Source organism: Bos taurus, chromosome 26, assembly GCF_002263795.3.
Source record: "Bos taurus isolate L1 Dominette 01449 registration number 42190680 breed Hereford chromosome 26, ARS-UCD2.0, whole genome shotgun sequence".
Taxonomy (NCBI): Eukaryota; Metazoa; Chordata; class Mammalia; order Artiodactyla; family Bovidae; genus Bos; species Bos taurus.
Genome location: NC_037353.1, coordinates 49072141 through 49096690, shown reverse-complemented (window position 1 = coordinate 49096690; position 24550 = coordinate 49072141). Strand labels below are relative to the sequence as shown.

The following is a 24550-nucleotide window of genomic DNA, read 5'->3' as shown; positions in this document are numbered from 1 at the left end:
GTGAAGGGCACCCGGGGCCCCCACTCACCCTCCTGACGTGTCAGATGGGGAGTCACTCACAGCTCCTGAGGCTCACCTAGGGAGCCAGGAGCTTGGGTGGATGGAGCAGGGAGACTCAGGGTCCGTCCACAGAGATCAGACATCTAGGCAGCTCCCTGTAAAGACTCTGGTTCGGCTCTAAAGAAGTCCTGAGGAGGACCAGATCAGAAGACAGTGGGGAAATGGTCGTATTTTACTTTTAAGAGAAAAATCCAGAATTAATTTGGCTGCTTTAAGAAAAGGATGCAAAGAATTGTAGATCGGTGAGAAAAGCCTAGTTAGTGTGAGGTCAGTGGTGAGGTCACACACCAAGTGTACCCAAACCACACACGCCCAGGGTTGTGCCCTCACCCAGTTGTGGACACACATACACACACTCCCAGGGCTGTGCCCTCACCCGGGTGTGGACACACACACACACACGCCCAGGGCTGCGCCTCACCCGGGTGTGGACACACACACACGCCCAGGGCTGCGCCCTCACCCAGTTGTGGACACACACACACACGCCCAGGGCTGCGCCCTCACCCGGGTGTGGACACACACATCTCAAGCTCTCCTGCTGCTGTTTACACTGTCACAGGTGCCCTGACAAAAACACAGCTTTCTACTGCACAGCCAGGCACCGTTTATCCTCCATCCATCATACGCTCCATTTTATTCATCCACATATAAAGACACAAGCTTCCCTGACGCTTCCTGGATTGGGCTGATAGTGAAGCTAAGACGACACCACGGCACTCACGCCTTAGACAGTGTGCACAGCAGGCACGGGACGTGCCCCTACCTGTACCGTGACCGGAGCTGACCCACCTCGCCAGCGGCCGGACTTCCAGGCTCGGGGTCGTGAGTCAGGAAGGAGAGGCAGGCGTCCCTCTCGCCCTGGGTCCTGAGAGAACTCAGGCCAAGAGTGGCGAGAGACCGGCTGGGCGAGACTCCACTCCTCAGGAGGGGCCATTTCAGGCACCAAGAGCTATTTGTTTTCCCAAAGTATTCTGGCAAGTGGCTATTTTCTATTCCGTTGACGCGACCCCAAACGGATGCACCTTGCATTAGCCTTCGGGCAGCTGGGAAGATAAAGCTGGAGTCTCTGAGTAAGCATGTCTTTTCAGGGCCACCCCTGTTCCTTCAGTAGCATAATCGCAGCAGCTTTGGCAGCTGAGAGGATAGGGCAGACATGGAGCATGCTGCAGGCAGGCCAATTTGCCGAGGATGGGCCTGGCCGTCTGGGGCCTGGCTGGCCCTGGGTACCACCATGGTGTCTGAGGCAGCCAGCGGTTCCTGGTGGGCACCAGATGCCCCTTCCTTGCAGGGCAGTCATCCTCACGTTTGCCAGGCTCCCATTCTCTCACCTCTGATTCAAGAGATTCAGCAAGGGGACAATCACAGTGACAGAAGTGAGCAAGCTACACCCACGGGGGCAGCCTCTGGGCTCTCTTCTCGGTAAAACGTAAAGAAGCAGACACATGACACCTCTGAGACTCTGGCTCCTTTAATGAGACACCCCACCCTCAGCACCCCCCACCCTCCCTCAGCACCCCCCACCTCCCCAGCACACACCCCATGCCTAGCACACTGCTCACACACACTCAGTCTCGGCCTGCGGGCTGGGAGCTGGCGGTGCTACCCAGGGCCCCGCGCCAGGATCCGGTGGCACGGGAGCCCCCTCCACGGGCTGCTTTCCCGGCGGGCCGGCCCTCGTGGGCCAGCAGCCACTCCTTCACGCCCACTCCTCCGGAGTAGTTGCCCATGGCCCCGCTGCTGCAGACCACTCGATGGCACGGGATGAGGATGGGGATCTGCAAGAGAGCGAGGTGGCCACGTCAGCCTGGCCCCACGCCCACCCCGGCGGCCCCCCAGCCACATGCAGGTGCCACGTCAGCCTGGCCCCATACCCACCCCGGCGGCCCCCACCCAGCCACGCGCAGGCCCCGTCTCAGCACAAGTCGCCCCTTGGCCTCTGAGTGTCCTGGGTGGGCTGGGGCAGGCCCAAGGTAAATGTGGGGCATCTTCTAGAGCAGGGGTCTCCAGCCTCCGGACACACCCAGGTCTGTGGTCTGTGAGAAAACAGGCCCCACCACGCTGGGGAGCGGCAGGTGAAACCAAAACCAACCCCCATCCTATCCTGGGTCCGTGGAAAAACTGTCTTTCACGAAACTTGTTCCTGGTGCCCAAAAGGCTGGGTTCTAGAGAATCCCTTCATGCTAGGATTTGGAAGGACAAAACAGTTTCACTTGGTAAGTGATTTAAAATGTATATGCACAGAATTTAAGAAGACATTCCCAAGTTTAGGTGCCACGCAAAGTTCCCAAGCATTTCCGAGAAGTAAGAGGAAACGCCAGGGAACGCTGTGTTCAGAGGCCACTCTAACTCCAAGGCTGGCTAACTGTGGATGCGGCCCAGGCAGTCCGCACTTGGTTTTGTAAATAAAGGCTCATTGGAGCACAGCTACGCCCACTTGGTACATACTACGTGGCTGCTTTTGCAAAACCGAAAACATTTACTGTCCTGCCCTTTACAGGGATCGCTTGCCAACCCTGCTTTACAGACACCAGTGGACCCGGGGGTCTGCGGGGTTGGGGGGGCTGCTTCCCTCCTTAGCCTCTGATACAGAAAGTTTGAGAAGCTCCACTTCTCATCTGTTCCTATCTGAGAAGCAGTCGCCAGACCCCCGAATCCCAGGCTGGGATGGACCCTCTGCCCTGGGGCCCTGCCCCCAACCCTTCCTCCCACAGGGTCTTCCCCACCTCCCAAAAAAGCCCTAAGAGGGCAAAGCTGCCCTGCGCCTTTCACATCTGGAGACAAGCGGAGTAGTTAGATGCCTGCCTAAATCAGCAGGGTGACTCCACGGAAAGCAAGGGCACTTCACAAAAAAAGCAGATACAAACACGGAGAACTGCCCAACAGTTGGACAGGCTCTGCCGCTGGGATCCTGGGGGCAACAGCCGGCCAAGTGCTGAGCATCCCTGAGTCGCACCAGGAAACACGGGCCCAGCACCACCTCCTAGAGAGGCTCACCTGCAGCTCACAACGCTGCCGCACCAGCCCCAGGGGAGGGGCAGGCCCAGTTCCCAGGAGGCTGGACAGGCAGGCGGGCCTGCACACGAGGTGCAGACGCCCCCAGAACAGGGCTTCCTCCAGCTCCGGCACACCGCTGACTGGCCCGGAGCTGGTCGCATGCAGACCTGCGGGAGCGTGAGACCCCACGGAGTGGCCTGGACTGGACGGCAGGGCCCACAGGCGCTGGACGTGACTCTGGCAGGGGCTGTGGCTCCTCTTGCAGCCACACAGGTGAGTCCCACCTTGCCCCGTGCTCCTCACGGCGACCCCCACCGGAGGGACCCGGCCCGCCCGGCTGCGGCCTCTTCAGCAGGAGGCCCGAGGGGCCCCTGGCAGCCCCACCGGGTCCGTTCCTGGAGGTGAGGGTTGCTGTCTGCACAGGGCTCTGACTGCAGGTGAGGGGGGTGGCGCTCCTGGGCTGGTCTGGCCCCCTTCTACCCCCAAGGGGAGGGTGACTCACTGAGCAACTGTCCTTGGATAAAGGCAGGACTGTGTCTGCCCAGCACCTGCGGAGTCCGGCAGAGGGACCGCCTGCCCGCCGGCACAGAAGTCCTGTCTGGAGAGGGGAAGGCGCAGGAAGCTAGACGCAGGCCTTCAGAGACCCACATGTGGGGGGCCCCCGCTCAAGGTAACCAGGCGCCTCTGCTCCCCGGGAGGCCGTCTCTGCCCCCACCAGAGGCCTTCACTGCGGGTGGAGCAGGCTGTCACTTGCCGCCACGTGAGACACACTCCCCCTGGGGTGCCCCGCTGTTGGTCCCGGGAGGGTGGCTGGGTTCCCGGCCCTGTCCTGTCCTGGACACGCTGCTCAGTGAGGATGCGGCAGGGAGAACATGCCCTCCGTGCAGCCCAGGCCAGACTCCGCAACCTGAGGGCGCAGTGAGCCTCTCGTCCGGGGCCGAAAGCTGCTTGGAGGCCCGCGCTCTGCACGCTGCCCCGGGGGGCCGCAGAGGCAGGGCCCGCAGGGAGCTGTCTGACCTCCCGCGCCTCACAGACCAGCCCTGACTCGGATTCTGGGGAGTCTGGGTTGCCGTGGGAGCACGTGCTGTCTGTGGAGTTCCAGCCCCGTGTGCTGAGGAGGGCTCGGGCTTCCTCTCCTGCACAGCCTGACCAAGCGAGAAGCGGCCACACACTGCTGGGCCTGCCCACAGCACACAACCGGGGGGAACAGGAAACTTCAGGAGCAGAGTGTTTGCTCTGATTGGGGGTTTTTTATCAAATACAGTAGTCACATTAATAATTGCTGGGAGGACACGATTAGATAATACACAATTCAAGTTTTTGACTGATAAGGAGGTAGACACTTAATTCAATTTAGTTTCATAAACATTTAGGCCCCAATTCAATTTTCCTCCCGAACAGCAGACTTCACACACAAGCTCTCCTTCTCTTCCCTCTTGCCCAACGAGCTACGAAACTGCAAGTGTGTAACGCGACTCTCTGTCTGTGCACCACGCAGATAACAGGCTGCCGGCCGGGAATAGCAATTACAGAGAGAGCTATGATCAGTCTTCATCTGTGATGGGAACTGGTGACTGACCAAACACACACGATTCTCACCTCCAGAAGCGGGAACACTGCTTCTGGTCATGCTAATTTCAGTGACAGGTTCCAGACTGTTAAAATAATGAAACCTGCTAAAATTCACTGTGCCCCTGAGGACATTCCAAGGGATCCATGCCCTCTGTGCCCTCTCCTTTAAAGCCCGTGCCGCATGAAATGTAATTTTTATCAATAACCAAGTAGCTCATAATATCATAGCTGCATTGAAATCTTCATGCTGTGAAATCTAATTCATCCAATACATGAATCCATCACTTACACAGACCCTTTCTCAAATGCTATAAAACTTCCAAACCCATAGATTTGTCTCCAACAAAAATAACACGAAGGGGCCTTCCAATCAATAATGGAATCCCTCTGATTCTGGCGCTGGCTGAGCATTTTCTCCAGCTTTGCCTTTGTTCTTGTGGGTAGCAGCCCACAAGGGAAAGAGCTTGTTTTCACTTGCGGCCTCATCAATACCTAAATCCTGGTGAACAAGTGACACTGAGAAGCTGTAATCAATAGCTCCCTGTGCGTTTTTTTCTTCTGGTCAAATGGTTCAGCCCCACTGACAGCCCTGACACTTAGAACACGATGCTAAATCTTTATCAGCAGCCATCTGGGTGACTGGCAGGACAAGACTCGGGGGGTCATTAAGGCTCACGGCATCTGCGAATAAACGAGCTCCTCAGGAACGCACTTGTTTAGGAAAAGGTGGGGAAACTCTCTGGCAAGTATTGATTGGCTCTGAACTGCATTTAGCAAATTCTGAGGATGAGCAGGAAGGGGCTTTATCAGGCAGGGTGTGTGAGCCCTCGTCAACCTGCCCCACCAGAAGACTGCCGTTCCAGGGCTCGGTCTGGGACAGGGCATTCCGGAGGGCTGCCAAGACATTATACCTGGGCTATTAATCTGTTCATGGAAAATTCTGGAAAAACCAAGGGCCTGGGGTGGGCTGAAACCTCCCCAGCAGCAGACACCACCCCTCAGTCTGTGGGTGAGCAGCCCACGCCTCGAGCACAGGCCATCAGGGGGGCCAGCGTGTCCTCGTTTACTGCCGGACACCACGGAATGGGCACATGGTGAGTGCCAGGGCGTCCTGCAGCTTCTGCGTCCGTCTGCCTGTCACGCTCCTCCTGAACACAGAGATGGCTTCACTGGGTACGTCTCCAGGCCGTGCTCCCTATGCCTACGTGTGTGGCTCTGTGGCTGGACTCTGCCGTCAGCACTGAGAAGGGGGACGTGTCCACCAGATCCAGTCCCTGACTAGGCCCCTTATCCCTTCATATCCCCGGGTCCCCTTAGGACCCCTCAGCCCTCTCTATGGATGACCCGAAGACCTCTGAGCACGGCTGACTCCGCTGAGCTGGCCCAGCTGCAAGGCACGCAGGCTGTCTCCTTCCGGGAGCACCCCAGCTCTTCTGAGCCACCCCTGGAGGCATCTACTGGGTCCTCTGCAACTTTCTCGTCAGGCTGGGGTTCCTGTGTGAGGCCAGGCAGTGCCCTGCGACAGAGGGATGCCCAGGGCAAGGCCAGAGGCTCACGGCTGCCGCGCCACCCTTGTCACGGGACGGCACCACCATGAGGGGCCACGGTGCGGGCACAATCCTCCCCGTGTCCTCAGGCCACCTGGGCACGCGCCCACGGGGACGTCAGGACAGGGACTGCACGGACAGAAGCGTCTCAGGCCCCGTGAGAGCCTGCTTTACAGATGTCAGGGGCTGGGCCAGAGTTGAGCATAGACAGTCACAGAGATTAACAGTAGGAGAAGGCAGTCCTGCTGCCTGCAGGACAATACAGGTTTCTGAGTGCTGCCTTACGCGGTCGCCAGCAGCCACAGCCTGGCCACTTCAGAGAGTGGGAACTGCGGGTGTCACGAGGGGCAGGTGTGGGCTGCTGTGCACGTCAGTGAGCGGGGCTGCACACGGCGTGGGGGCAGGCAGTTCTGCGACGAAAGGCCAGCCTCAGGGAGGGGAGCAGAAGGACCAAGCATCCCCAGGGCGTGAATGGAGTGCGGACAGACAGGAGAATTTCTACACAGCTCAGTGACCCTGGGAGGCAGGAAGCGGGCACCTCCTGAGCTCACCCAGAGGCCCTGAGTGGACACACAGCACGGGGCCAAGTCAAACTGTCCAACAGGGTGACCTGGGAGAAGGCGGGGGCCTTCCAGAGGGGAGGAGCTGCGTCAGCGTCACTGGGAAACCTCAACAGTTACCCCTGGAAACTGATCCAGGGCCATCCACGTGTGCCATGCAAACGGGGCCTGCAGCCCGTGGAGGCAGCGTGTGTGAACGACACCCTGGGACGCCGCGATGGAAGCACAAGGGGTGCAGACACGACACCGCCCCGCTCCCCCGCCTCTGCCACGCGGAGCTCGCGACCCGGGAGGCGGCGGTGCTGTCATCTGCCGCGTGCTGCTCCCGACAATCTGGGGTGTTTAACGTGGATGCAGACTCTTCTCCAGGCAGACAAGCACTGTAACAGCCCACGCACACCCACAGGAGCCGCCCCTGCACCAGCAGTGGTGCAATTCTGTGTGGAAGGCCGAGTGGCCGCCCTCCTGAGACACTGGCCCTGCCCCGGGGGCTGCCAGCTGAGGGGAGGGGGCTGCGGGCCGTGCCAGGCAAACCCGCCTCTCCCCGGAGAGCACGGACAGAAACCGTATTGAAAACACACAGCAAAGCCACAGGGATGTTTTAAGAACTGGGTCCATCTGATGGAGTAACTCCCCACCCCACGATGTGACCATCTGTTGGCTTTTCCTTATTGGATGGCACTCTCCCACCATGTTACAGAGTCCCTACAGCTTCAGGGAGAGACCGTCCTGGGGTGATGGTGCCCAGGTCTGCAGAGACCCTCCTAGGGTGATGGCGCCCGGGTCTGGAGAGGCCATCCCTGACTGACAGCACCCGGGTCTGGAGAGAGCGTCCTGGGGCAACGGCGCCCAGGTCTGCTGGGCACCGCAGACCAATGACACCGGGGACGTTCCAGGGCCCAGTGCGGTAGTGTGAGGGCTCCCAGAGGCCGAGCTGCTGTGTGGACGGGGTGCCCTTCCCATCCCCTGCAGGGTCCTCAGGTGAGTGTGGCCTTGGCCAGGCCCCTGCCACAGCCTTCCGAGACTGGACGGCCCCCTTCCAGAGGCCCCGACATGAACACCTCCTCTCCTCCCCAACAGCCCAGGTTGCCTCTGACACTCGCCTGAATCAAAGGACCCTCAGACCCTGAGCGCGGTGCCCCAGTGCCCTGCTGACTGCGGCCGGGCTGACCCCCGCAGCCACACACTCACAGGGTTGCTCCTCATGGCTCCTCCCACGGCCCGCGCTGCTCTGGGGTTGCCCGCCAGGGCTGCTAATTGCTGGTAAGAAACCGTTTCTCCGAATTTCACAAGCGTCAGCAGCTTCCATAACACCTGTCTGGTGAAGGACTCTGAAAGGGAGAAAGCAAATGACGTTATTGGGACAAACGGCTCCAACAGCTAAGATACAAACAGCTGCCAGCCCTGAAAGAGAAAACGCAACAGCGTACACAGAGGTGTGACTTAATTAAAACCCAGCTCCGCACGGGGTCCTGTCACCACGTCACCGACGAGAGGACGCGCGGGAGGCGAGCCGAGGGCAGGCCGGCACCTCCGCAGGCCCCGCCAGCGGGCAGCACAGACGGCCCGCCCTCCCACCTCCCCGGAGCTCCACGTGGGCCTGCAGCACGCTCTCCTGGGGCCCGCGCGGGTGTGGATCGCACACAGCTCACTTCACAAGCACAGAAGGCCCTGCGTGCACACCAACTTTGGAAGCTTTGTACTGCTTGTTCAGTCCTGACTCCAGCTGGGACGCAGAAGGAAAAGGAGGCCGTGGGCTGGATCACGGCCTGGTGCTAGCTTAGCCGTCCACACCCGAGCGCGAGCAGGCTTAGGATGCCATACACCGCGGTCCACGAGGCTGGTGGTGACCTTGGCTCCAGGCATCCGTAAGGAGCAGAGCTGCAAAGATAAAACAGCCTTATCCCCGTTTTAATGAGCAGCCACATCAAGCTGCTGCAGGGGTGAAGAAGAGGACACAGGACAGCCTCTCCCTCTGCTGCAGGCCGAGCGTGCTTCCGGGTGTGCAGGGTGCTGCAGAGGAGCTGGGCATGGGCCGGGCCGTCTCAGTCGAGGCCTCTCATCTCTCCCCAAAAGACGCGTGTCCGCGAGCATGGGACAGGGAGCTGCCCAGCAACCCCCCGCCCCGCCACCTCCCCCAAGGCGAGGGCAGGAGCGCCCGACACAGCAACAAAGGGAAGGATTCCACGGGCAGTTCCTGGGTCCAGAACAGCACTAATTACACTTCACGCCAAGCTGGCCAAGTGCGATTTGGTTCTTAAAGGAAACACACCCTTACACGCGTGTTAAATAATAAAAATCACTTCTTAACTGAAGGGAATGATAATCACTTCACTGGGAAAAAAAATCTGTTTAGTCTTTATTATAACATTAAGCAAATTAAACATCAGCATAATCCAGGTGATACTAGAAAAGGGTCAGCAAAGAAATTGACTTTGTTGTTCATTAATTTACATGGATTAGCAGAGGGCAGAAAGATAGCGAATGTGCTCTAGTTTTTTATGATATAATTTCAAACTCTACACCATTTGTGGCAGGAGGGTGACTTTGGGGTTAATCAGACTGATTTGTCCTTTTAATTGCTTTCTATTCAAAGAAAATTCATTAGATAATGTTCTCTTCAAAATTCATGAATCAATTTAACTGAAGAAACCACATTAACAGCTTTGGGTTCATTAGCACATGCGGTTGTGTGACTAGCTGATTGCTGCGAGGGTTTCCTTAGGCAAACAGACTTTGTTTACTGTGATTTCTTTAGAAAGCATTTTGAAACCAAACTGTTCATCATTATTATCGTCACCACTGTTGTGCCTAACTTAAAAAGAAAAGGAAGGAAAAAGAAAAGCAGGGCAGCTTGGTGGTATCTTGGAGAAAAAGAGGTTTCAGGGACAGCTGTCTTGAAAAAGACACAATAAAAGCAGCCCGAGTCAATACCGCAAGACGCCAAGGCCAGATCCCAGCCTTCCTCCGAGAGCAGAGCTGCCGGCTCCAGCTTCCCTGCTCTGGCCCGGGGAGAGGGTGCTGCCCAGGCTGTCCCGAGAGCAGCCTGGGACCTACTGAACCGGCAGGGACAGTGAGGGGTGCGTGCGCAGGGGACTGGAGACAGCAGCTCCGAGGAGCCATGTCCGCTCCTCCGCCCTCATGGAGTACCAGCCCCAGCGCTGCTCTGACAGGTTACCGCCAAGTCACAGAGCGCCTCTCCTTCCAAGGGCAGAAGCATCGTATAATGAAACAATTACAAGCCCATGTGTGAGCACGGAGTTTATCAAACATTTTTGGCTTTGTCATCAATTTTTCACAGGCAACCATTTCTCATCTTGTACATGCCCGGCGATATCTTAGGACAAACAGCTGAAAAAAATGCAGTATTTTGCAATCAAGCACATCATTTTTGTTACCTGGAACTCAATCCACCCCGTAGGGAGCAAATGCATTAATTAGTCTTAAGCAGCTCTCAGAGTCAATGCCTTTGCTCTGGACCTGTGCAAAAATCAGACTTGAGCCCCACTTCTCCAAAAAGGAGGGGCAACTGCGAGCTGCTGAATATCATTCTGAAATGTAGTAAAAAATCAGCTCATAAAAATGAACATAAGGTGGAAAACACATTCTCTTGAAGGTGTTCAGTTCAGTCGCTCAGTCGTGTGTGACTCTTTGTGACCCCATGAACCGCAGGCCTCCCTGTCCACCACCAACTCCCGGAGTTCACCCAAACTCATGTCTGTTGAGTCAGTGATACCATCCAGCCATCTCATCCTCTGTCATTCCCTTCTCCTGCCCTCAATCTTTCCCAACATCAGGGTCTTTCCAATGAGTCAGCTCTTCGCATCAGGTGGCCAAAGTACTGGAGTTTCAGCTTCAACATCAGTCCTTCCAATGAACACCCAGGACTGATCTCCTTTAGGATGGACTGGTTGGATCTCCGTGCAGTCCAAGGGACTCAAGAGTCTTGGTGAGGTGACCATATAAATCTTTAGCGGTGGGACCATTACTTCAGGTGGCCCTAAGGACTGATGCTGAAGCTCCAACACTTTGTCCACCTGACACGAAGAACTGACTCACTGGAGAAGCCCCTGATGCTGGGAAAGTGTGAAGGCAGGAGGAGAACAAGATGACAGAGGATGAGATGGGTGGATGGCATCACCGACACAATGGACATGAACTTGGGCAAACTCTGGGAGGCGGGGAGGGACAGGGAAGCCTGGCGTGCTGTAGTCCATGGGGTCGCAAAGAGCTGGACACAACCTGGAGACTGACCAGCAGCAGCAGCAACCACTGAACCACCGCCTTTCTCTCCTGTGAAGGTCCCCACGGGGGGCAGGCCGCGGCCTCCACAGGCCACACTCCGGGTGCTCCTCTCCCTTGCCCTCTCCAGCCTGCTCTGGAATTCAGGTGGGGTCGAGACTGCTTCTTAGCTCTCCCTTATCCTAAGGACCTGGTCATTTCCATTTCAGCCTGGGTGGCTATTCAGACCCGCCCACTATAACCACCTAAACCTGGTGAAGACTGTTTTCTAAACCCTCTCTCTTCCTGGGCTGCTGGATAGGACTTCGTGGGTCAGGCTGCTGACAACACTGCATGCCTGTGGGATGCCCTGCCATAGCACCGAACCTGGTGTCCACGCCTGGGTCATGGCCGCCTGCCAGGTTTACGACTTTCCAAGGGCTCTCCAGGCCTGGCCTTCTCTGGCCTCTGGCACAGAGGGAGCCCATAACACCCTGGAGTGAGCACCAGGTTCTGATCAGGCGAATCCAGCACAGTTCTCACACCACATGCTCTTCAAGAGCATATCGGCTAACGTGACCTGATGCTGTCTCAGTATCAAAGCAGCCAGACGACCTTCCCAGGAAGGAGCCCAGGAGGGAGGCCATGAGAGCAAAGGGATGGGTGAGCACACGCTACTGAGTGCCTCCCTGAAGCCAGGGCACAGAGCGCAGGGCCATGGGGAGGAAAGGCTGGGGAAGAAGAACTGGAAGATGTGCTGTGATAAGGTGCCTGCTTACCACTTCTAATTCAGAAATCCCCAGCCAGGACTGGCTGTGGGCGTCCCAGGCGGCACTAGTGGTACAGAACCTGCCTGCCAACGCAGGAGACTCCAGAGATGCAGGTTCAATCCCCGGGTGGACAAGATGCCCTGAAGGAGGAAACGGCAGCCCACTCTTCTTGCCTGGAGAATCCCATGGATAGAGGAGCCTGGTGGGCTATAGTCCGGTGGGGGGGGGTCACACAGTCAGACAAGACTGACGGGACTTTGCACGCACCCAGGACGGACTGCGGCCTGGACCCTGGAGGTGGCGTCAGTTCAGACGGAGCCCAGGAGCCCTCGCTGCCTTGAGAGGGGGAAGCCCCCCCAGGGCTACTGTCTTGAACTCTTTGGGCCCCAGGCAACCCTGCAGTGTGTGCTGGGGGTGGCAATGGTGGGGGCGGCAGGTGCTGAGAGCTCTGAGGAGAAACACCCTTTCTGAGGGGAAGGGCTGTGGGCCCAAAGGTGGCTGGGCCCCTGTGTTCTCCATCTCTCCTGCTGCCCGGCCCCAGAGGCCTGTGCGGTTGCAGGAGTGTGTGGGAGAGGACCAGGGAGGCTGTGGAGGAAGAGGGACTGGGAAACCACACCAGACCTGGAGCTGTGCGGGTGGATCCAATGCGAAACGCAAGACTGAGAACGGAGGGAAGGCTGAGCCCCTGCTGTGGTCCCGGGGGCAGCCCTGAGGAGACCGCGGAGGCTGCAGGGCGCAGACACCGAGAGCGCAGCCACAGGAGCCTGGCCAGGACTCAGGGGCTGCATCCAGCCAGGTCAAGGGTCTCGTCAACACGAACATCGGCGTTACCCACAGGACTCACATGAGACTCAGGGCCTCAGAACATCTATTCAAAATGAGCAGGTTACAAGGTCCAGAACATTCAGCATATGAAGAGTCAGGAAATCCTCAGCCTTCCTGGGAAAAGAAAATCATCAACTGTAATGGCCAAGAAGACATGGAAGTCAGACTCTCCTGACAACCTCTGCCCCGCCAAGCTTTGTGAGGTGTAATTAACAAAACTGTGCGACACCCAAACTACATGCGACAACCTGAGAAACCGCAGCTGAGGACAGCTGTACAGGATCTGTGGTAAGAACGCTGTGTGAAGGGAGAACACCCTTGGAGCAAGTGAAAATAGAGTTTCTAAAAAAATGAAAATTACGAAGAAAAATCAGAGAATGTAGAACTGAAACATACAATATGCAAAAAGGAAGAACTGCACGGCATGGGCTTCTAGGCAGACTGGAGACGCCCGACGCAGAGTCGCCCAGCCTGAAGACGAGTCAGCATAAATGGCCAACCCGAGAGGCAGGAAAGAACGCCAAAAGCGAACGACAGTATCCAAAGCAGCCTGGGGGACGCGCTGGAAAAGCCAGAAGGCCTCACACGCGTGTTACTGGAGTGCCAGAAGGAGAGAAAGCAAAGCGTGGGGTGGAGAAAAAATTCAAAGAAATAACAGCTAAAAATTGCCCAGATTTAGCAAAAGATACACAACCATAGATTTAAAAGAAGCTCAGCCATGTGCAAAGGGACAATCCCAAAGAAATCCACTCCCAAACCCATCAAGATGAAGCTGCTGAAATCTAAGGATGAAGATAGAAATCTGGAAAACAAGGAAAAATGGCGTATTATTTGTGGGAAAACAATGTTTGAATGACTGTAGAATTCTTACAGAAACTGCAGAGATCAGAAGGAAGCAAAATGGCAGTTTTTAAAGTGCTGAGAGAAAAGAACCATCAACTCAGAATTCTATATCTCGTTTTGAAAAAAAAAATCCTTCAAGGGTGAAGTTAAAATAAAGACATTTTTAGATCAAAAAAACCTAGAGATAAGGCACTGCCAACAGACCTAAAAAGCTACAGGAAGCCCTTCAAGTAAGAAGCAAAACAATACCACAGGGAAGTGTGGAGCATCAGGAATAAAAGCAGAACCAGAGAAGTGGAGACTATTTGGCTAAACACCACAGATCCTCCTTCTGTCGAGTTCCTCAAAATGCGTTTAACGACTGAAAGAAGACCATGACGTCAACAGAGAAGACGGCAGTGTGTGCAGGTGAGAACCGTCAGCGGAGCTGAGAGGGCTCCGTGGCGGTGGGGCTTCTACGCTCCACGCTGAGGTGGTGAGACGCCGACTCCAGCTAGACTGCGACAGTGATGCGTGTGAGGTATTATAGTCCCTGAAGCAACCACCAGAAAACTGGTAAGAGATGATACAGTGAAAAAGAGATGGCGAACTAAAAAATGCTGAACTATTCCAAAGGAAGGAGAGAAAGGGGAACGAAAAATGAAAACAGAGGGAAAAGACAGAAAACAGATAATATTATGTGATAATAAAATAATAAAATGTAAGAAACTAGATAGCAATAAAGTGAAATAAGTGTCTGACATACCAACCCTAAGCGTTTATGTACCTTAACAACAGGGTTCAAATGCATGAAGCAAAAGCTGACGAAAATGAAACGATAATTAGTTAACTCCACAATTATGCTTGAAGACTTCACTACTCCTCTCTTGTAACTGACAGAAATATCTGACAGAAAATCAAGGATGCGGGAAAAAAAAAAAACACCGTCAACCAACTTGTCTTAACTCTATAGAACGCTCAGTAACAGAGTTCTTTGGAAATACACATGGAGCACTAGTCAAGATGTAGCGCATCCTGGGTCACAAAACAAACATTAACACATTTAAAACAGCTGAAATCAGACAAATGATTTTCTCTGATCATAATGGAAAAGTGAAAAGGAAAATCTCCAAATATTTGAAGAGTAAATAAGCTATTTCTAAATAATCTATGAGCCATAGAAGAAATCCTAAGGAAAAGAAAACAAAACTGAGCTGAATGAAACGGAAAATACACACATCACAGACTATGGGACACAGCTAAAGCAATATTTAGAGGGATATTTATAGTATTAAATGCATATTTTAGAAAAAAGGTCTCAAATTAATGACAGTATAAAACACAACAATAATGAGTTGAGTTCATCAGTCATGTCCAGCTCTGCGACCCTATGGTCCGACCAGGCTCCTCCGTCCGTGGGATTCTCCAGGCAAGAGCACTGGAGTGGGCGGCCATGCCCTCCTCCAGGGGCTTCTCGACCCAGGGACTGAACCTGGGTCTCCTGCACTGCAGGCGGATTCTCTACCATCTGAGCCACCAGGGCAGCCCATAACAATAATAAGCTTCCAATTTAAGAAACCAGAAAAAGAAAACAAAAATAATCCGAAAGAAGAAGGAAAGGAATAATGAAGGTGACGACAGAAACCAGTGAAACTGAAAACAGAAAGTGACAGAGTGAAACACATGATGCCAAAGCCGGGCTCTCTGAGAAGGTAACTGATACATTTCTAGCAAGACTCATTAAAAACCCCTATCAACACAAGAAGTTAAAGAGGGGATGTTACTACTGACCTCACAGACACTGAATTCATAGTTTAAAATCTTCTGAAATCATAGGGCCAGATAATTTCACCAGAAAATTCTATCAAACATTTAAAAGAATAGATCAATTCAGCATAATTTTTTCAGAATAATAGAGAAGGGAACAATTCCTAAGGCATTTTATGAGACTGTAATTATCCAAATACCAAAATCAAAGAAGCTGAAAGGCACAGATCACAATCTCTCATGGACACATATGCAAAAATTCTCAACAGGTACTTGCAAATCAAATCGAGAAATATATCATAAACAAGATATTAAAATTCAGTGGAGTTTGTCCTAGGAATGGAGGGCTGATTCAATATTTGAAAAAATTAATCTCTTATAAAGCTACATTAATCAAGATAGGATGTATTGGTGAAAAAAATACATATATCAATGGAACAGAATTAGAAGAACAAAGGCAAGTCCATGGAAGAAGGATCATCCTTCCAAAAACCGGTGCTTGAACTGGGCAGCCACACGCAAAATATGAATCTAGACAGACCCTGTATCTTCTACAGAAGCTGACTCAAAGTGGGCCACAGGCCTAAATCGAAGAGGCGAAACTATGAAAACCTCCATGAAAGGGAAAAAGTGGGTAAGCTGAACTTTATCATAAGTAGTTTTTGCTCTGTGAAAAATGCTGTTAAGATACCTTACAGAAAAGGAACAAGCTGAAAGAAAAATTTGCAAGATATATTTGATAAAGGACTTGTATACAGAATACACAAAGACTTCTTAGAAGCTCAACACGAAAATGACCCAATTATAAAGTGGATAAGGGTTTAACTTGGGCCTCGCATGAGTGGCGCCAGGGAGGGGGTCTTCTGTCTTGGGAAGACTCCCTGGTGGAGGGCAGGGCAACCCACTCCCGGATTCTTGCCTGGAGAATCCCATGGACAGAGGAGCCTGGTGAGCTATATATATAGTTCATGGGGTTGCAAAGAGTTGGACAAGACTGAGCAATTAAGCACAAGAATGTAACAGACACCTCCTCACCAAAAAAGATATACAGGTGACAAATAAGCATCTGAAAAGATGTTGAACATCATTTGTCATTAGGGAGTTACAGGTTAAAATAATAAGATACAATTAGATACTATTAGAATGGCTAAAAACCAACCAACCAAACAAAAAAACCTCAACAGTACTGACTGCTGGTGAGGATGAGGGATATTCAGTCACTGCTGATGGAAATGCAAAGCAGAACAACTATTCTGGAAGAAAGTTTGCTAATTTCTTACTTATAAAGCTAAACAGGAGCTTACCACATGAATGAGTGACTGCATTCCTAGGTATTTATACTCAACAGACTGGAAAACTTATGTCCACACAAAAACCCGCACATGGATGTTTACAGCAGCTTTATTTACCTACTGCCGAAAGCTGGAAGCAACCAGGATGCCCTTTTATAAACAAACTAGGGAACATCCATACAGTGGAGTATTATGCAGTCATGTAAATACTGACCTTTCAAGTCACAAAAAGACATGAAGGAATATTAAAGGTACACTGCTAAGTGAAAAAAAATTTTTTGAAAAGGCTACATGCTGTATGACTCCAACGAGGCGACATTCTGGACATTTTGTAAAAGGAATGTATACATAGGGACATACATGAAATGTATACAAATTAACAGCAACAAAATATTTAAGAGACTGGAGGATCCCAGGACAGAGTGCAGGTGGTAAGGAGAATCTAACCATATTACAAATGTATGCACAACTCCACTGAAGTGTGTGGGAGGAAAAACAGTGACCCAAGCAACTTTGGAAAAAAGTGGAGTCTATAAGACTAAGGCAAAAGGAACTGCACTGTACACTGTACTCTGGCTGACAGGGCTGCTTCCCAAGGAAGTACAGGATAAAAACCCCAATACTGCGATACAGTATACTGGGCTCAAATAACTAAGGAGATGGATGGCAGAAGATGGGAGCCAGTTTCTCACTGATGGAAGAGGACCGTACAGATAAGCAAGGGGAGGCGGCTAGGATGATCCAGGTAATAATGGATTAGAAATCTATGTAGATTTGAGTATGAACTAATGTTTAGAAGACGTGGGTGGGTTCGATCTCTGGGTTGGGAAGATCCCCTGGAGAAGGGAAAGGCTACCCACTCCAGTATTCTGGCCTGGAGAATTCCATGGACTAAGTGCATGGTGTTGCAAAGAGTCGGACACGACTGAGTGACTTTCACTCTACCTTAATATTGGTAGAGGTCAAAAAAAAAAAAAGAAAAAAAAAACATAAAAAAAAAATATTGGTAGAGGTCAATGCCAACCTCAACAGTGTTAAATCATGATGATAGTATGGACCCTTGACATGATTTCATGAAAATGGCAGTTTACCTCTGTGGTTTTCCTCCTCTAACTCCATAGCTCCAGTCTATGATGAGAAAAGCATCATATAAATTCTAATATGACATTCTACAAAATTTCTGACAAGTACTCTAGAAAACTGCAAAGGTCATCTTAGACAAGGAAAATCTTGAGAAAATGTCAAAGCTAAGAGAAATCTAAGGAGATGTAATGACCAAATCTAATACGGTATCCTAAATTGGTTCCTGAAACAGAAGGACATTAGGTTAAACCTAAGGCAATCTGCATAAAATATGAACTTTAGTTAAGTAAGATATCGACACTGGTTCATTGTATTAACAAGTGTATCAGTAATACAAGAGGTCAATTATAGGGCAAAATAGATGTGGGTACAATAGATGTGGACTCTCTGTACTAACTCAATTATTATTATTGTGGTTTTTTTTTTTTTTGGTAAATCTAAAACTGTTCTAAAAAATAAAGTCTACTTAAAATGAACTAATATGAGCCACCATATTAACAGCCTAATGAAGAAAAAGACATAATGATTAATATTAATCATGGTAGGAAAAAAATTTAAGAAGTTTCAACATACATTCATGACGACAGCTCCCAGCCACCCTGGAACAACCCGATAAAGATAATGACAAAAGCCTGAAGTTCCTACCGTGCTTGCCTGTGAGAAGATGAATGGTTTGCCCTCAAGATTGAGAAGCAGCAGGACGTCCGCTCCTGCTCAACACCACAGTGGGAGCTTTAGCCGTTACAACAAGACAAGAAAATAAATACATTTTGGAAGGAAAGAAAACTGTTCCCATTTATAGGCAATATGATTTGTTCATGGGAAAACACTTAAGAAACTATCAAAACAAACAAACATGCCAACAACAAAACCAGCTTTGAACTAACAGGCGAATACAGCAGGGTCGCCAGGTACAAGGTCAACACAAGAGGCAGTCACAGTTCTGTTACTGGTAACAGCTCCAACCAAACTGAAACACTTAGATCTAAATCTAACTGTATACAAGATCTTTATGCTGAAAACTACAAAATGCTGATATATTGATAATATTATAAAAGAAAACCTAAATAATTTGAGAGACATACCATGTTCATGGATAGAAGTCTCAATATTACAAAGCTTTCAATTCTCCAAAAACTGAACCATTGATTTATTTCCATTCCAGTCAAAATCCCAGGGGTATTTTTTGAAGATACAGACAAGATGATTCTAAAACTTACGTGGAAAGGCAAAGGAACTTGAACAGTCAAAACATTTGAAAAAGACAAAAGGAAAAAAAGGCTGAGAAATCACACCAGCAGGTTTTAAGACGTACTATTATGCTGTTATAGATCAAGATAATGTGAAATTTATAAAGGGATAAACACAGAGACTTTCAAAGGAGACTAACACACAATATCCAAATGGTTTATGACAAAGTTGCAAAAGCATTTCAATGGAAAAAGGATATTACTTTCAAAAAGTGGTGATGGAAAACTTGATATCTAGATGCAAAACACTGAACTCTGACCTAAATCTCATACCTTTAAAAAATTAATTTAAAATAAATCATTTATTTAAATAAAACTTTCAACTAAAAAAGAAAATTTTAGAGTAGAGGAGAAAACCTTTGTGACCCAAAGTTAGGCAAACAGTTCTCAGATGTTTCATCAAAACCACAATCCATAAATTAAAAAGTAAACTGGACTTCATCAAATGAAAACAAAACAAAACAAAACTGGTCTGTAAAAGTCAGTGTTAACAGATACAAGACAGGTTGGAGCCTGGGAGAAAATATTTGGAAATATATCCAATAAAGGACTTATATTCAGCATATATACAAAAATATTTAAATTCAACAGTAAGAAAACAAACAACCTAATTTAAAAAGATGGGCAAAAGACTTGAATTGACAGTTCATCAGAGGAGGATATAGTTTGGTAAATAAGCACATGAAAAGATGTTCAACATAACTGTTAGAGAAATGCAAATTAAAATCAGGATGAGATAGCGTTCCACATCTATTAGAATGGCTATAACAACACATGAAGGTAACACCTATACTGTGGAATACAGCAATTAAGAGGAATAAACTACAGATACATACAACAATTTGGATGAATCTCAGAGGTATTAAACTAGTCACAGAAACCAGGCTCAAAAGATAAATGCCGTCGGAGCCCACTTCTATGACGTTCTCAGTGCCGCGAGCCGTGGTGACAGCACAGAGCGGAGCCTGCCGAACGTCGGGGAGGCAGCTGTGACTGCAAACGGGCAGCAGCGGGGCGTTTAGGGCGATGGAACTCGTGTGTCCTGCTTATGATGGTAGCTACAGAAATCCACACATGTATTAAAATCCATAGCACTGTAAACCACAAAATTCAGTTTTACCACATTTCTGAAAAGACAAGATCGAAGGAAACACATTTTCTACACGCCTTTTCTTTTACCAAAGAAGAGTTTTCTCCTCAAAGGTCAAGATATCTACTTAAACTGGAGTCTAGGTCACATTCTCTGCCAAGTCTTTCTCCTCTACAAGTTCGCCCTCAACATTAATAATACAGTCATCATGGTGGGCCCTCCACTCAACACAGCTCAGAGCAAGGGCTGCCTGAGGGGTCCGCACCTCAACAGAGAGCTCTGGGGCTGACCCAGAGGAGGCATCCAGTGAGCGTCCACGGGACGAATGGAGGAGTAGGCCTGGTCTCCCCTGAGTCCGCCTGAGGGTGGCTAGTGCTGGCGGGAAACAAGCAGCACCGTTGACCCCGAGAGCAACCTCAAGCTGCCAAGCCCGACTAGGGTGACAGAGCAGCTGCCAGAGGCAGGCACAGCCCCCGGCCGAGAGCGAGCGGCTGGACTCGGGCATGGATGAGGATGAGAATAGCCGGGCAGAGGGGCACTGTGGCCCCACCAGCTCTCAGACACGCTCAAGATGAACAGCTGCTGCTGCAGCAGCCTTCGCCCCAGCCTTCCCACAGGGAAACGGTCAGTGTCCAGCACAGCGAGGGCACGAGGGGGCCTGGCACCACTCCCTGCAGGCAGAGCGTCAGCAGCCCAGCCGAGGGCCTCTGGAGGGACCAGAGCAGGTCACCCTGCTGCTAACTGGGCTCGGCCAGGGCCGCACACACCTAGGGGCCTCTGTATCTTACAAACATGGAGGAGTCCCCTGATGCTGGCCCTCCAGAGCACCAGCCTCACCTCTATCAGCCACAGCTGCTTCTGACATCAGGACTGGATAACTTGTAAATACTCTCTTGCCTTCCATGTGCTGTAATACATGTATATTTCATTTCAAATGAAATATAACACTGCTTAAGGGAAAATAACTGCATTTATTTCAGTTATTTTCAGTAGTCATGTATGGATTGAGAGTTGGGACTGTAAAGAAAGCTGAGCACCGAAGAATTGATGCTTTTGAACTGTGGTGTTGGAGAAGACTCTTGAGAGTCCCTTGGACTGCAAGGGGATACAAGCAGTCCATCCTAAAGGAAATCAGTCCTGAATATTCATTAGAAGGACTGATGCTGAAGCTTCAACTCCAATATTTTGGCCACCTGATGCGAAGAGCTGACTCATTTGAAAGACCTTGATGCTGGGAAAGACTGAGGGCAGGAGAAGGGGACGACAGAGCATGAGATGGTTGGATGGCATCACTGACTCGATGGACACTGGTTTGGGTGGACTCCGGCAGCTGGTGATGGACAGGGAGGCCTGGCATGCTGCGGTTCATGGGGTTGCAAAGAGTCGGACACGACTGAGCGACTGGACTGAACTGAACTGATTCAGTTATGTCAGCTATGACCTCTACAACACTATGAGCAGCAGAGAAAAAAACAAAGAATAAAAAAGCTTATAGGTCACCTCAAAGGTTCAGGAATCAACATGGTATTTTCATTTCAGCACACGCCTAACCAAGTCAGACTACATGAACTAAATACACCTACTTGAGAGTGTCAGCCTGGTGCACGGGGGTAGGGGGTGTGTGAGTGTTCTGCTGGGGGACGGCACACACCGTGAAGCCTGTGACAGTCTGCTGTGGAACTGGGAGTGGGGTCTGGAGGGACACAGTGCCAGGGACAAAGATACACCTCTGCCAACCAGTATCTCTGGGCTGGACTGGTCAGGACGGGGAGACACTCCATCTGGAAAACCCAAGGGATGTTCCCGGCTTGTGAAGAGGGCTGCCTCGTGGTGGCCGTGGGGGACAGCCCAAAGCCAGCCTTTCTCTCTAACATGACAGACACAGGCTGCAGAAAACTGTTGCGTTGGATGGTGGGCAGCAACACGAGCAGGGAGATAGGAGGGAAATGCTGGAGCACAGCTGCTGAGGGTCTGGTCTTCAAGAGTGGGCATATGTCTCCTGGAAGGAGTGGGGGTGCTTCAGATGGAAGTGACCCCCAGTGGGAAACTGGGGCAGGCAGTTGATGTGCTCTCCTTGCCCTTCACTTACTCCTCCTGCAAGCACCTGACCTGGGGCTCCCTTTTCCAGGTGAGCGAATGGGGCACGGGACTCTGCAGTCCCAAGCACTGCTGAGAGCCCAGATTACAGGCGTGGAGGGAGATTCTGTCCTGTGGGTGAGCCTGGAGTAACTGTCCAGCTAAGGGTGGGCCTACTGAAACCGTGCGCAAAGGCAGTCAGAGCCTGTGGTCTGCCGGTGCTCAAGGGAAAAGGAGCCTGGCTCACCTGGAGGGAGCACAGCCCCTCTGCCACACCAGGAACACAGAAAAAAAAACCAGGAACACAACACAAATTTTATGATGCCTTAGAGAGACAACAGGGGCGTCCCAGGTGGCACAAGTGGTAAAGAACCTCCTGCCAATGCAGGAGCCGTAAGAGACACGGGTTCAGTCCCTGGGTTGGGAAGATCCCCTGCAGGAGGGCATGGCAGCCCACTCCAGTATCCTTGCCTGGAGAAGCCCATGGACAGAGGAGCCTGGCGGGCTACAGTCCACGGGGTCGCAAAGAGTCGGACATGACTGAAGCGACTGAGCACGCATGCATAGAGTCAATGGGCAACTTTCTGGAACAATAAACAGTTTTTACTTTTAGAACAGTGGTGCTCACAGTCCAGTCTGGGGAGCTTCGGGGTCCCAGAGACCCAGTTAGGGGGACTGTGAGGTGAACACTATTTTCATAGTAACACTGAGGTGCTATTTGCCTTTTAAATTTTCATTCTCCCACAAGTACATAGAAGTTTCCCATAAGCGACATGATGTGTGATAAACAGATTAAATGCAGGAGCAGCTATGAGAATCCACCTGTCTTCCATTAAGGCAAGATTAAAGCGACTGGCAGAAGTGCAGAGCAGTGCCGCTCTTCTGTGTGTTTTGGTTTTGGAAAATAGAGTTATTTTCACGTGAATATATCATTTTTGATAATATGCAGTGAATTTATTATTATTACTTTAGAATAAATTAATACACTAAAAAACTCTCAGGTTTAATTTTCAACATGGTTAATGTACATAAATGCTGATAATCCAAAGCTCTCTGGGGTCCTCAGGAGTTCCGAGGAGGACAGAGGGGTCCAGAGGACAGACGACCTCCATAAAGGGTTAGGGCGGCCCCTCCCTGTCCACGCCTGGCCAGAGGAGCAGGGCTCGCTGGCCCGGAGCGCACCAGAACACAGTCTCCGAGCTCATCTCGCAGGCGGATTGGCCTGTATCAGCCCTCAGAAACGAGCCTCAGCCTCACCCGCTGCAGGGAGACGGCGTTCTCACCTGGCGAGGCCGGCGCAGGTGAGGTGGGCTCAACAGCCTCGCGGCTGCACCTGGCCGTATTGTATTTGTATTCACCTTCCCAATAATTAGAGCTCCCGAAACTTATTTAACAAAAGAATTATGCCTAAGACTTAAAGCTCAAACTTAAGGAAGCCTACAGAGAAATGATTAAACTGTGAATGTCCTGGTATGAATGTGAATAATTATACATTAACACCCTTTACCATTCAAGTAATTGTCATTCAGCTCAAACCTGGATAACTGACTTTTGAACAGGTGTTAGCAGTTTCTGAGCACTATAGGAAATACATAGAAAGGCTGTTAAAAAAAAAAAAAAGGAAGAAGGGAGAGGGAGGGAAGGGGCTGACGTGTTGCTGAGGGTCCCTGTGAAAAAGGCGTGGCCATCAAGCCTGAGCCTCTGGTCCTCCTTTCCCTTCGACCCCCAGCCCCGAGCACCTCCTTTCCCAGCGTGCTGCCTCTCCCCACGCCCATCTCAGGGCCTTTCTTTCTCATGTTCCCCTCAGAAATACTCTAGACTTCCTCAGTTCGTCGCCTGAACCAGCCTGGCCCATGGGAGCCAGGGCTCCCCCCGGGCACAACCTTGTCATCCCAACAACAGAGAGGTGGGTGATCAGATTTAAGATGACACAGCGCTTTCCAACGCGGGTGTCCCTGTGCGCCCACGGTGGCGATGAGAGGCCTCCCTCGAACCTCGCCTTCTTTTCGTGGTTTCAGTCCAGCTGCATTAAAGGGACCAATTGCTAGTGAATTTCAGATCCCCACCATTTCAGGCTACACGCCCCACCGGTCTATAAAACCACGTCAGCGTAGGTACACTGTATCCCACCCCTCTCCAACCCAGCTCCACAACAACTGTGCATTCCTTCAGAAGCTTTCGAAGCCTCCTGCTAGCCCTCCATAGCATCCAGCTGCATCAACAGATACCTTGCAGCTCCTGCAAGTCTAAAAGGGAGCGTCTTCCTGAACTGGGGCACAGCCCCACCACCCTGGGCCCAGCGTGAGAGGCTCCAGTTGGTGTCATGTGACTGGGAACATCAGCAAATCTAAAGCAGGGGTGTGGGGCGGTGAGTCTGAAAGATCCCCACCCATGTGGCTTCTTGAGCTTGTCTAAAACAGCCCTGAGGTCTGTTAAATAATTTTAGCTAACTTTTGATGACCAACCCAACAGAAAGAAGCTAAGCCCTTAATTTCTTAATGAATTATTCTTTACCGTGGGACAGGGATTACGCCATGGAGAAGGCATATCATTACTGACAGAGCTGTCAGAAGGACAGGCGAAAGGAAAACTGGCAAGCTTTAATTTCTCTGCTGAGA

General features: G+C 51.0%; 1 protein-coding gene across 4 annotated transcripts in view; it reads right to left on the bottom strand.

The window, feature by feature from the left end:
* Positions 1-1519: 1519 nt before the first annotated feature.
* Positions 1520-24550, bottom strand: part of MGMT (O-6-methylguanine-DNA methyltransferase) — a 276471-nt gene continuing 253440 nt past the window's right edge. For 3 of the 4 annotated variants that reach the window (XM_002698584.6, XM_024986115.2, XM_015460790.3), the window contains 2 exons: positions 7928-8067; positions 1521-1838 (listed from right to left, as the gene is read on the bottom strand). In XM_002698584.6, coding sequence (XP_002698630.2) covers positions 1629-1838; positions 7928-8067 — 350 coding nt within the window. In that variant the 3' untranslated portion in view covers positions 1521-1628. Of the gene's footprint in view, positions 1839-7927; positions 8068-24550 lie in introns of all 4 variants that reach the window. The other variant, XM_005225875.5, reaches the window with a different exon arrangement.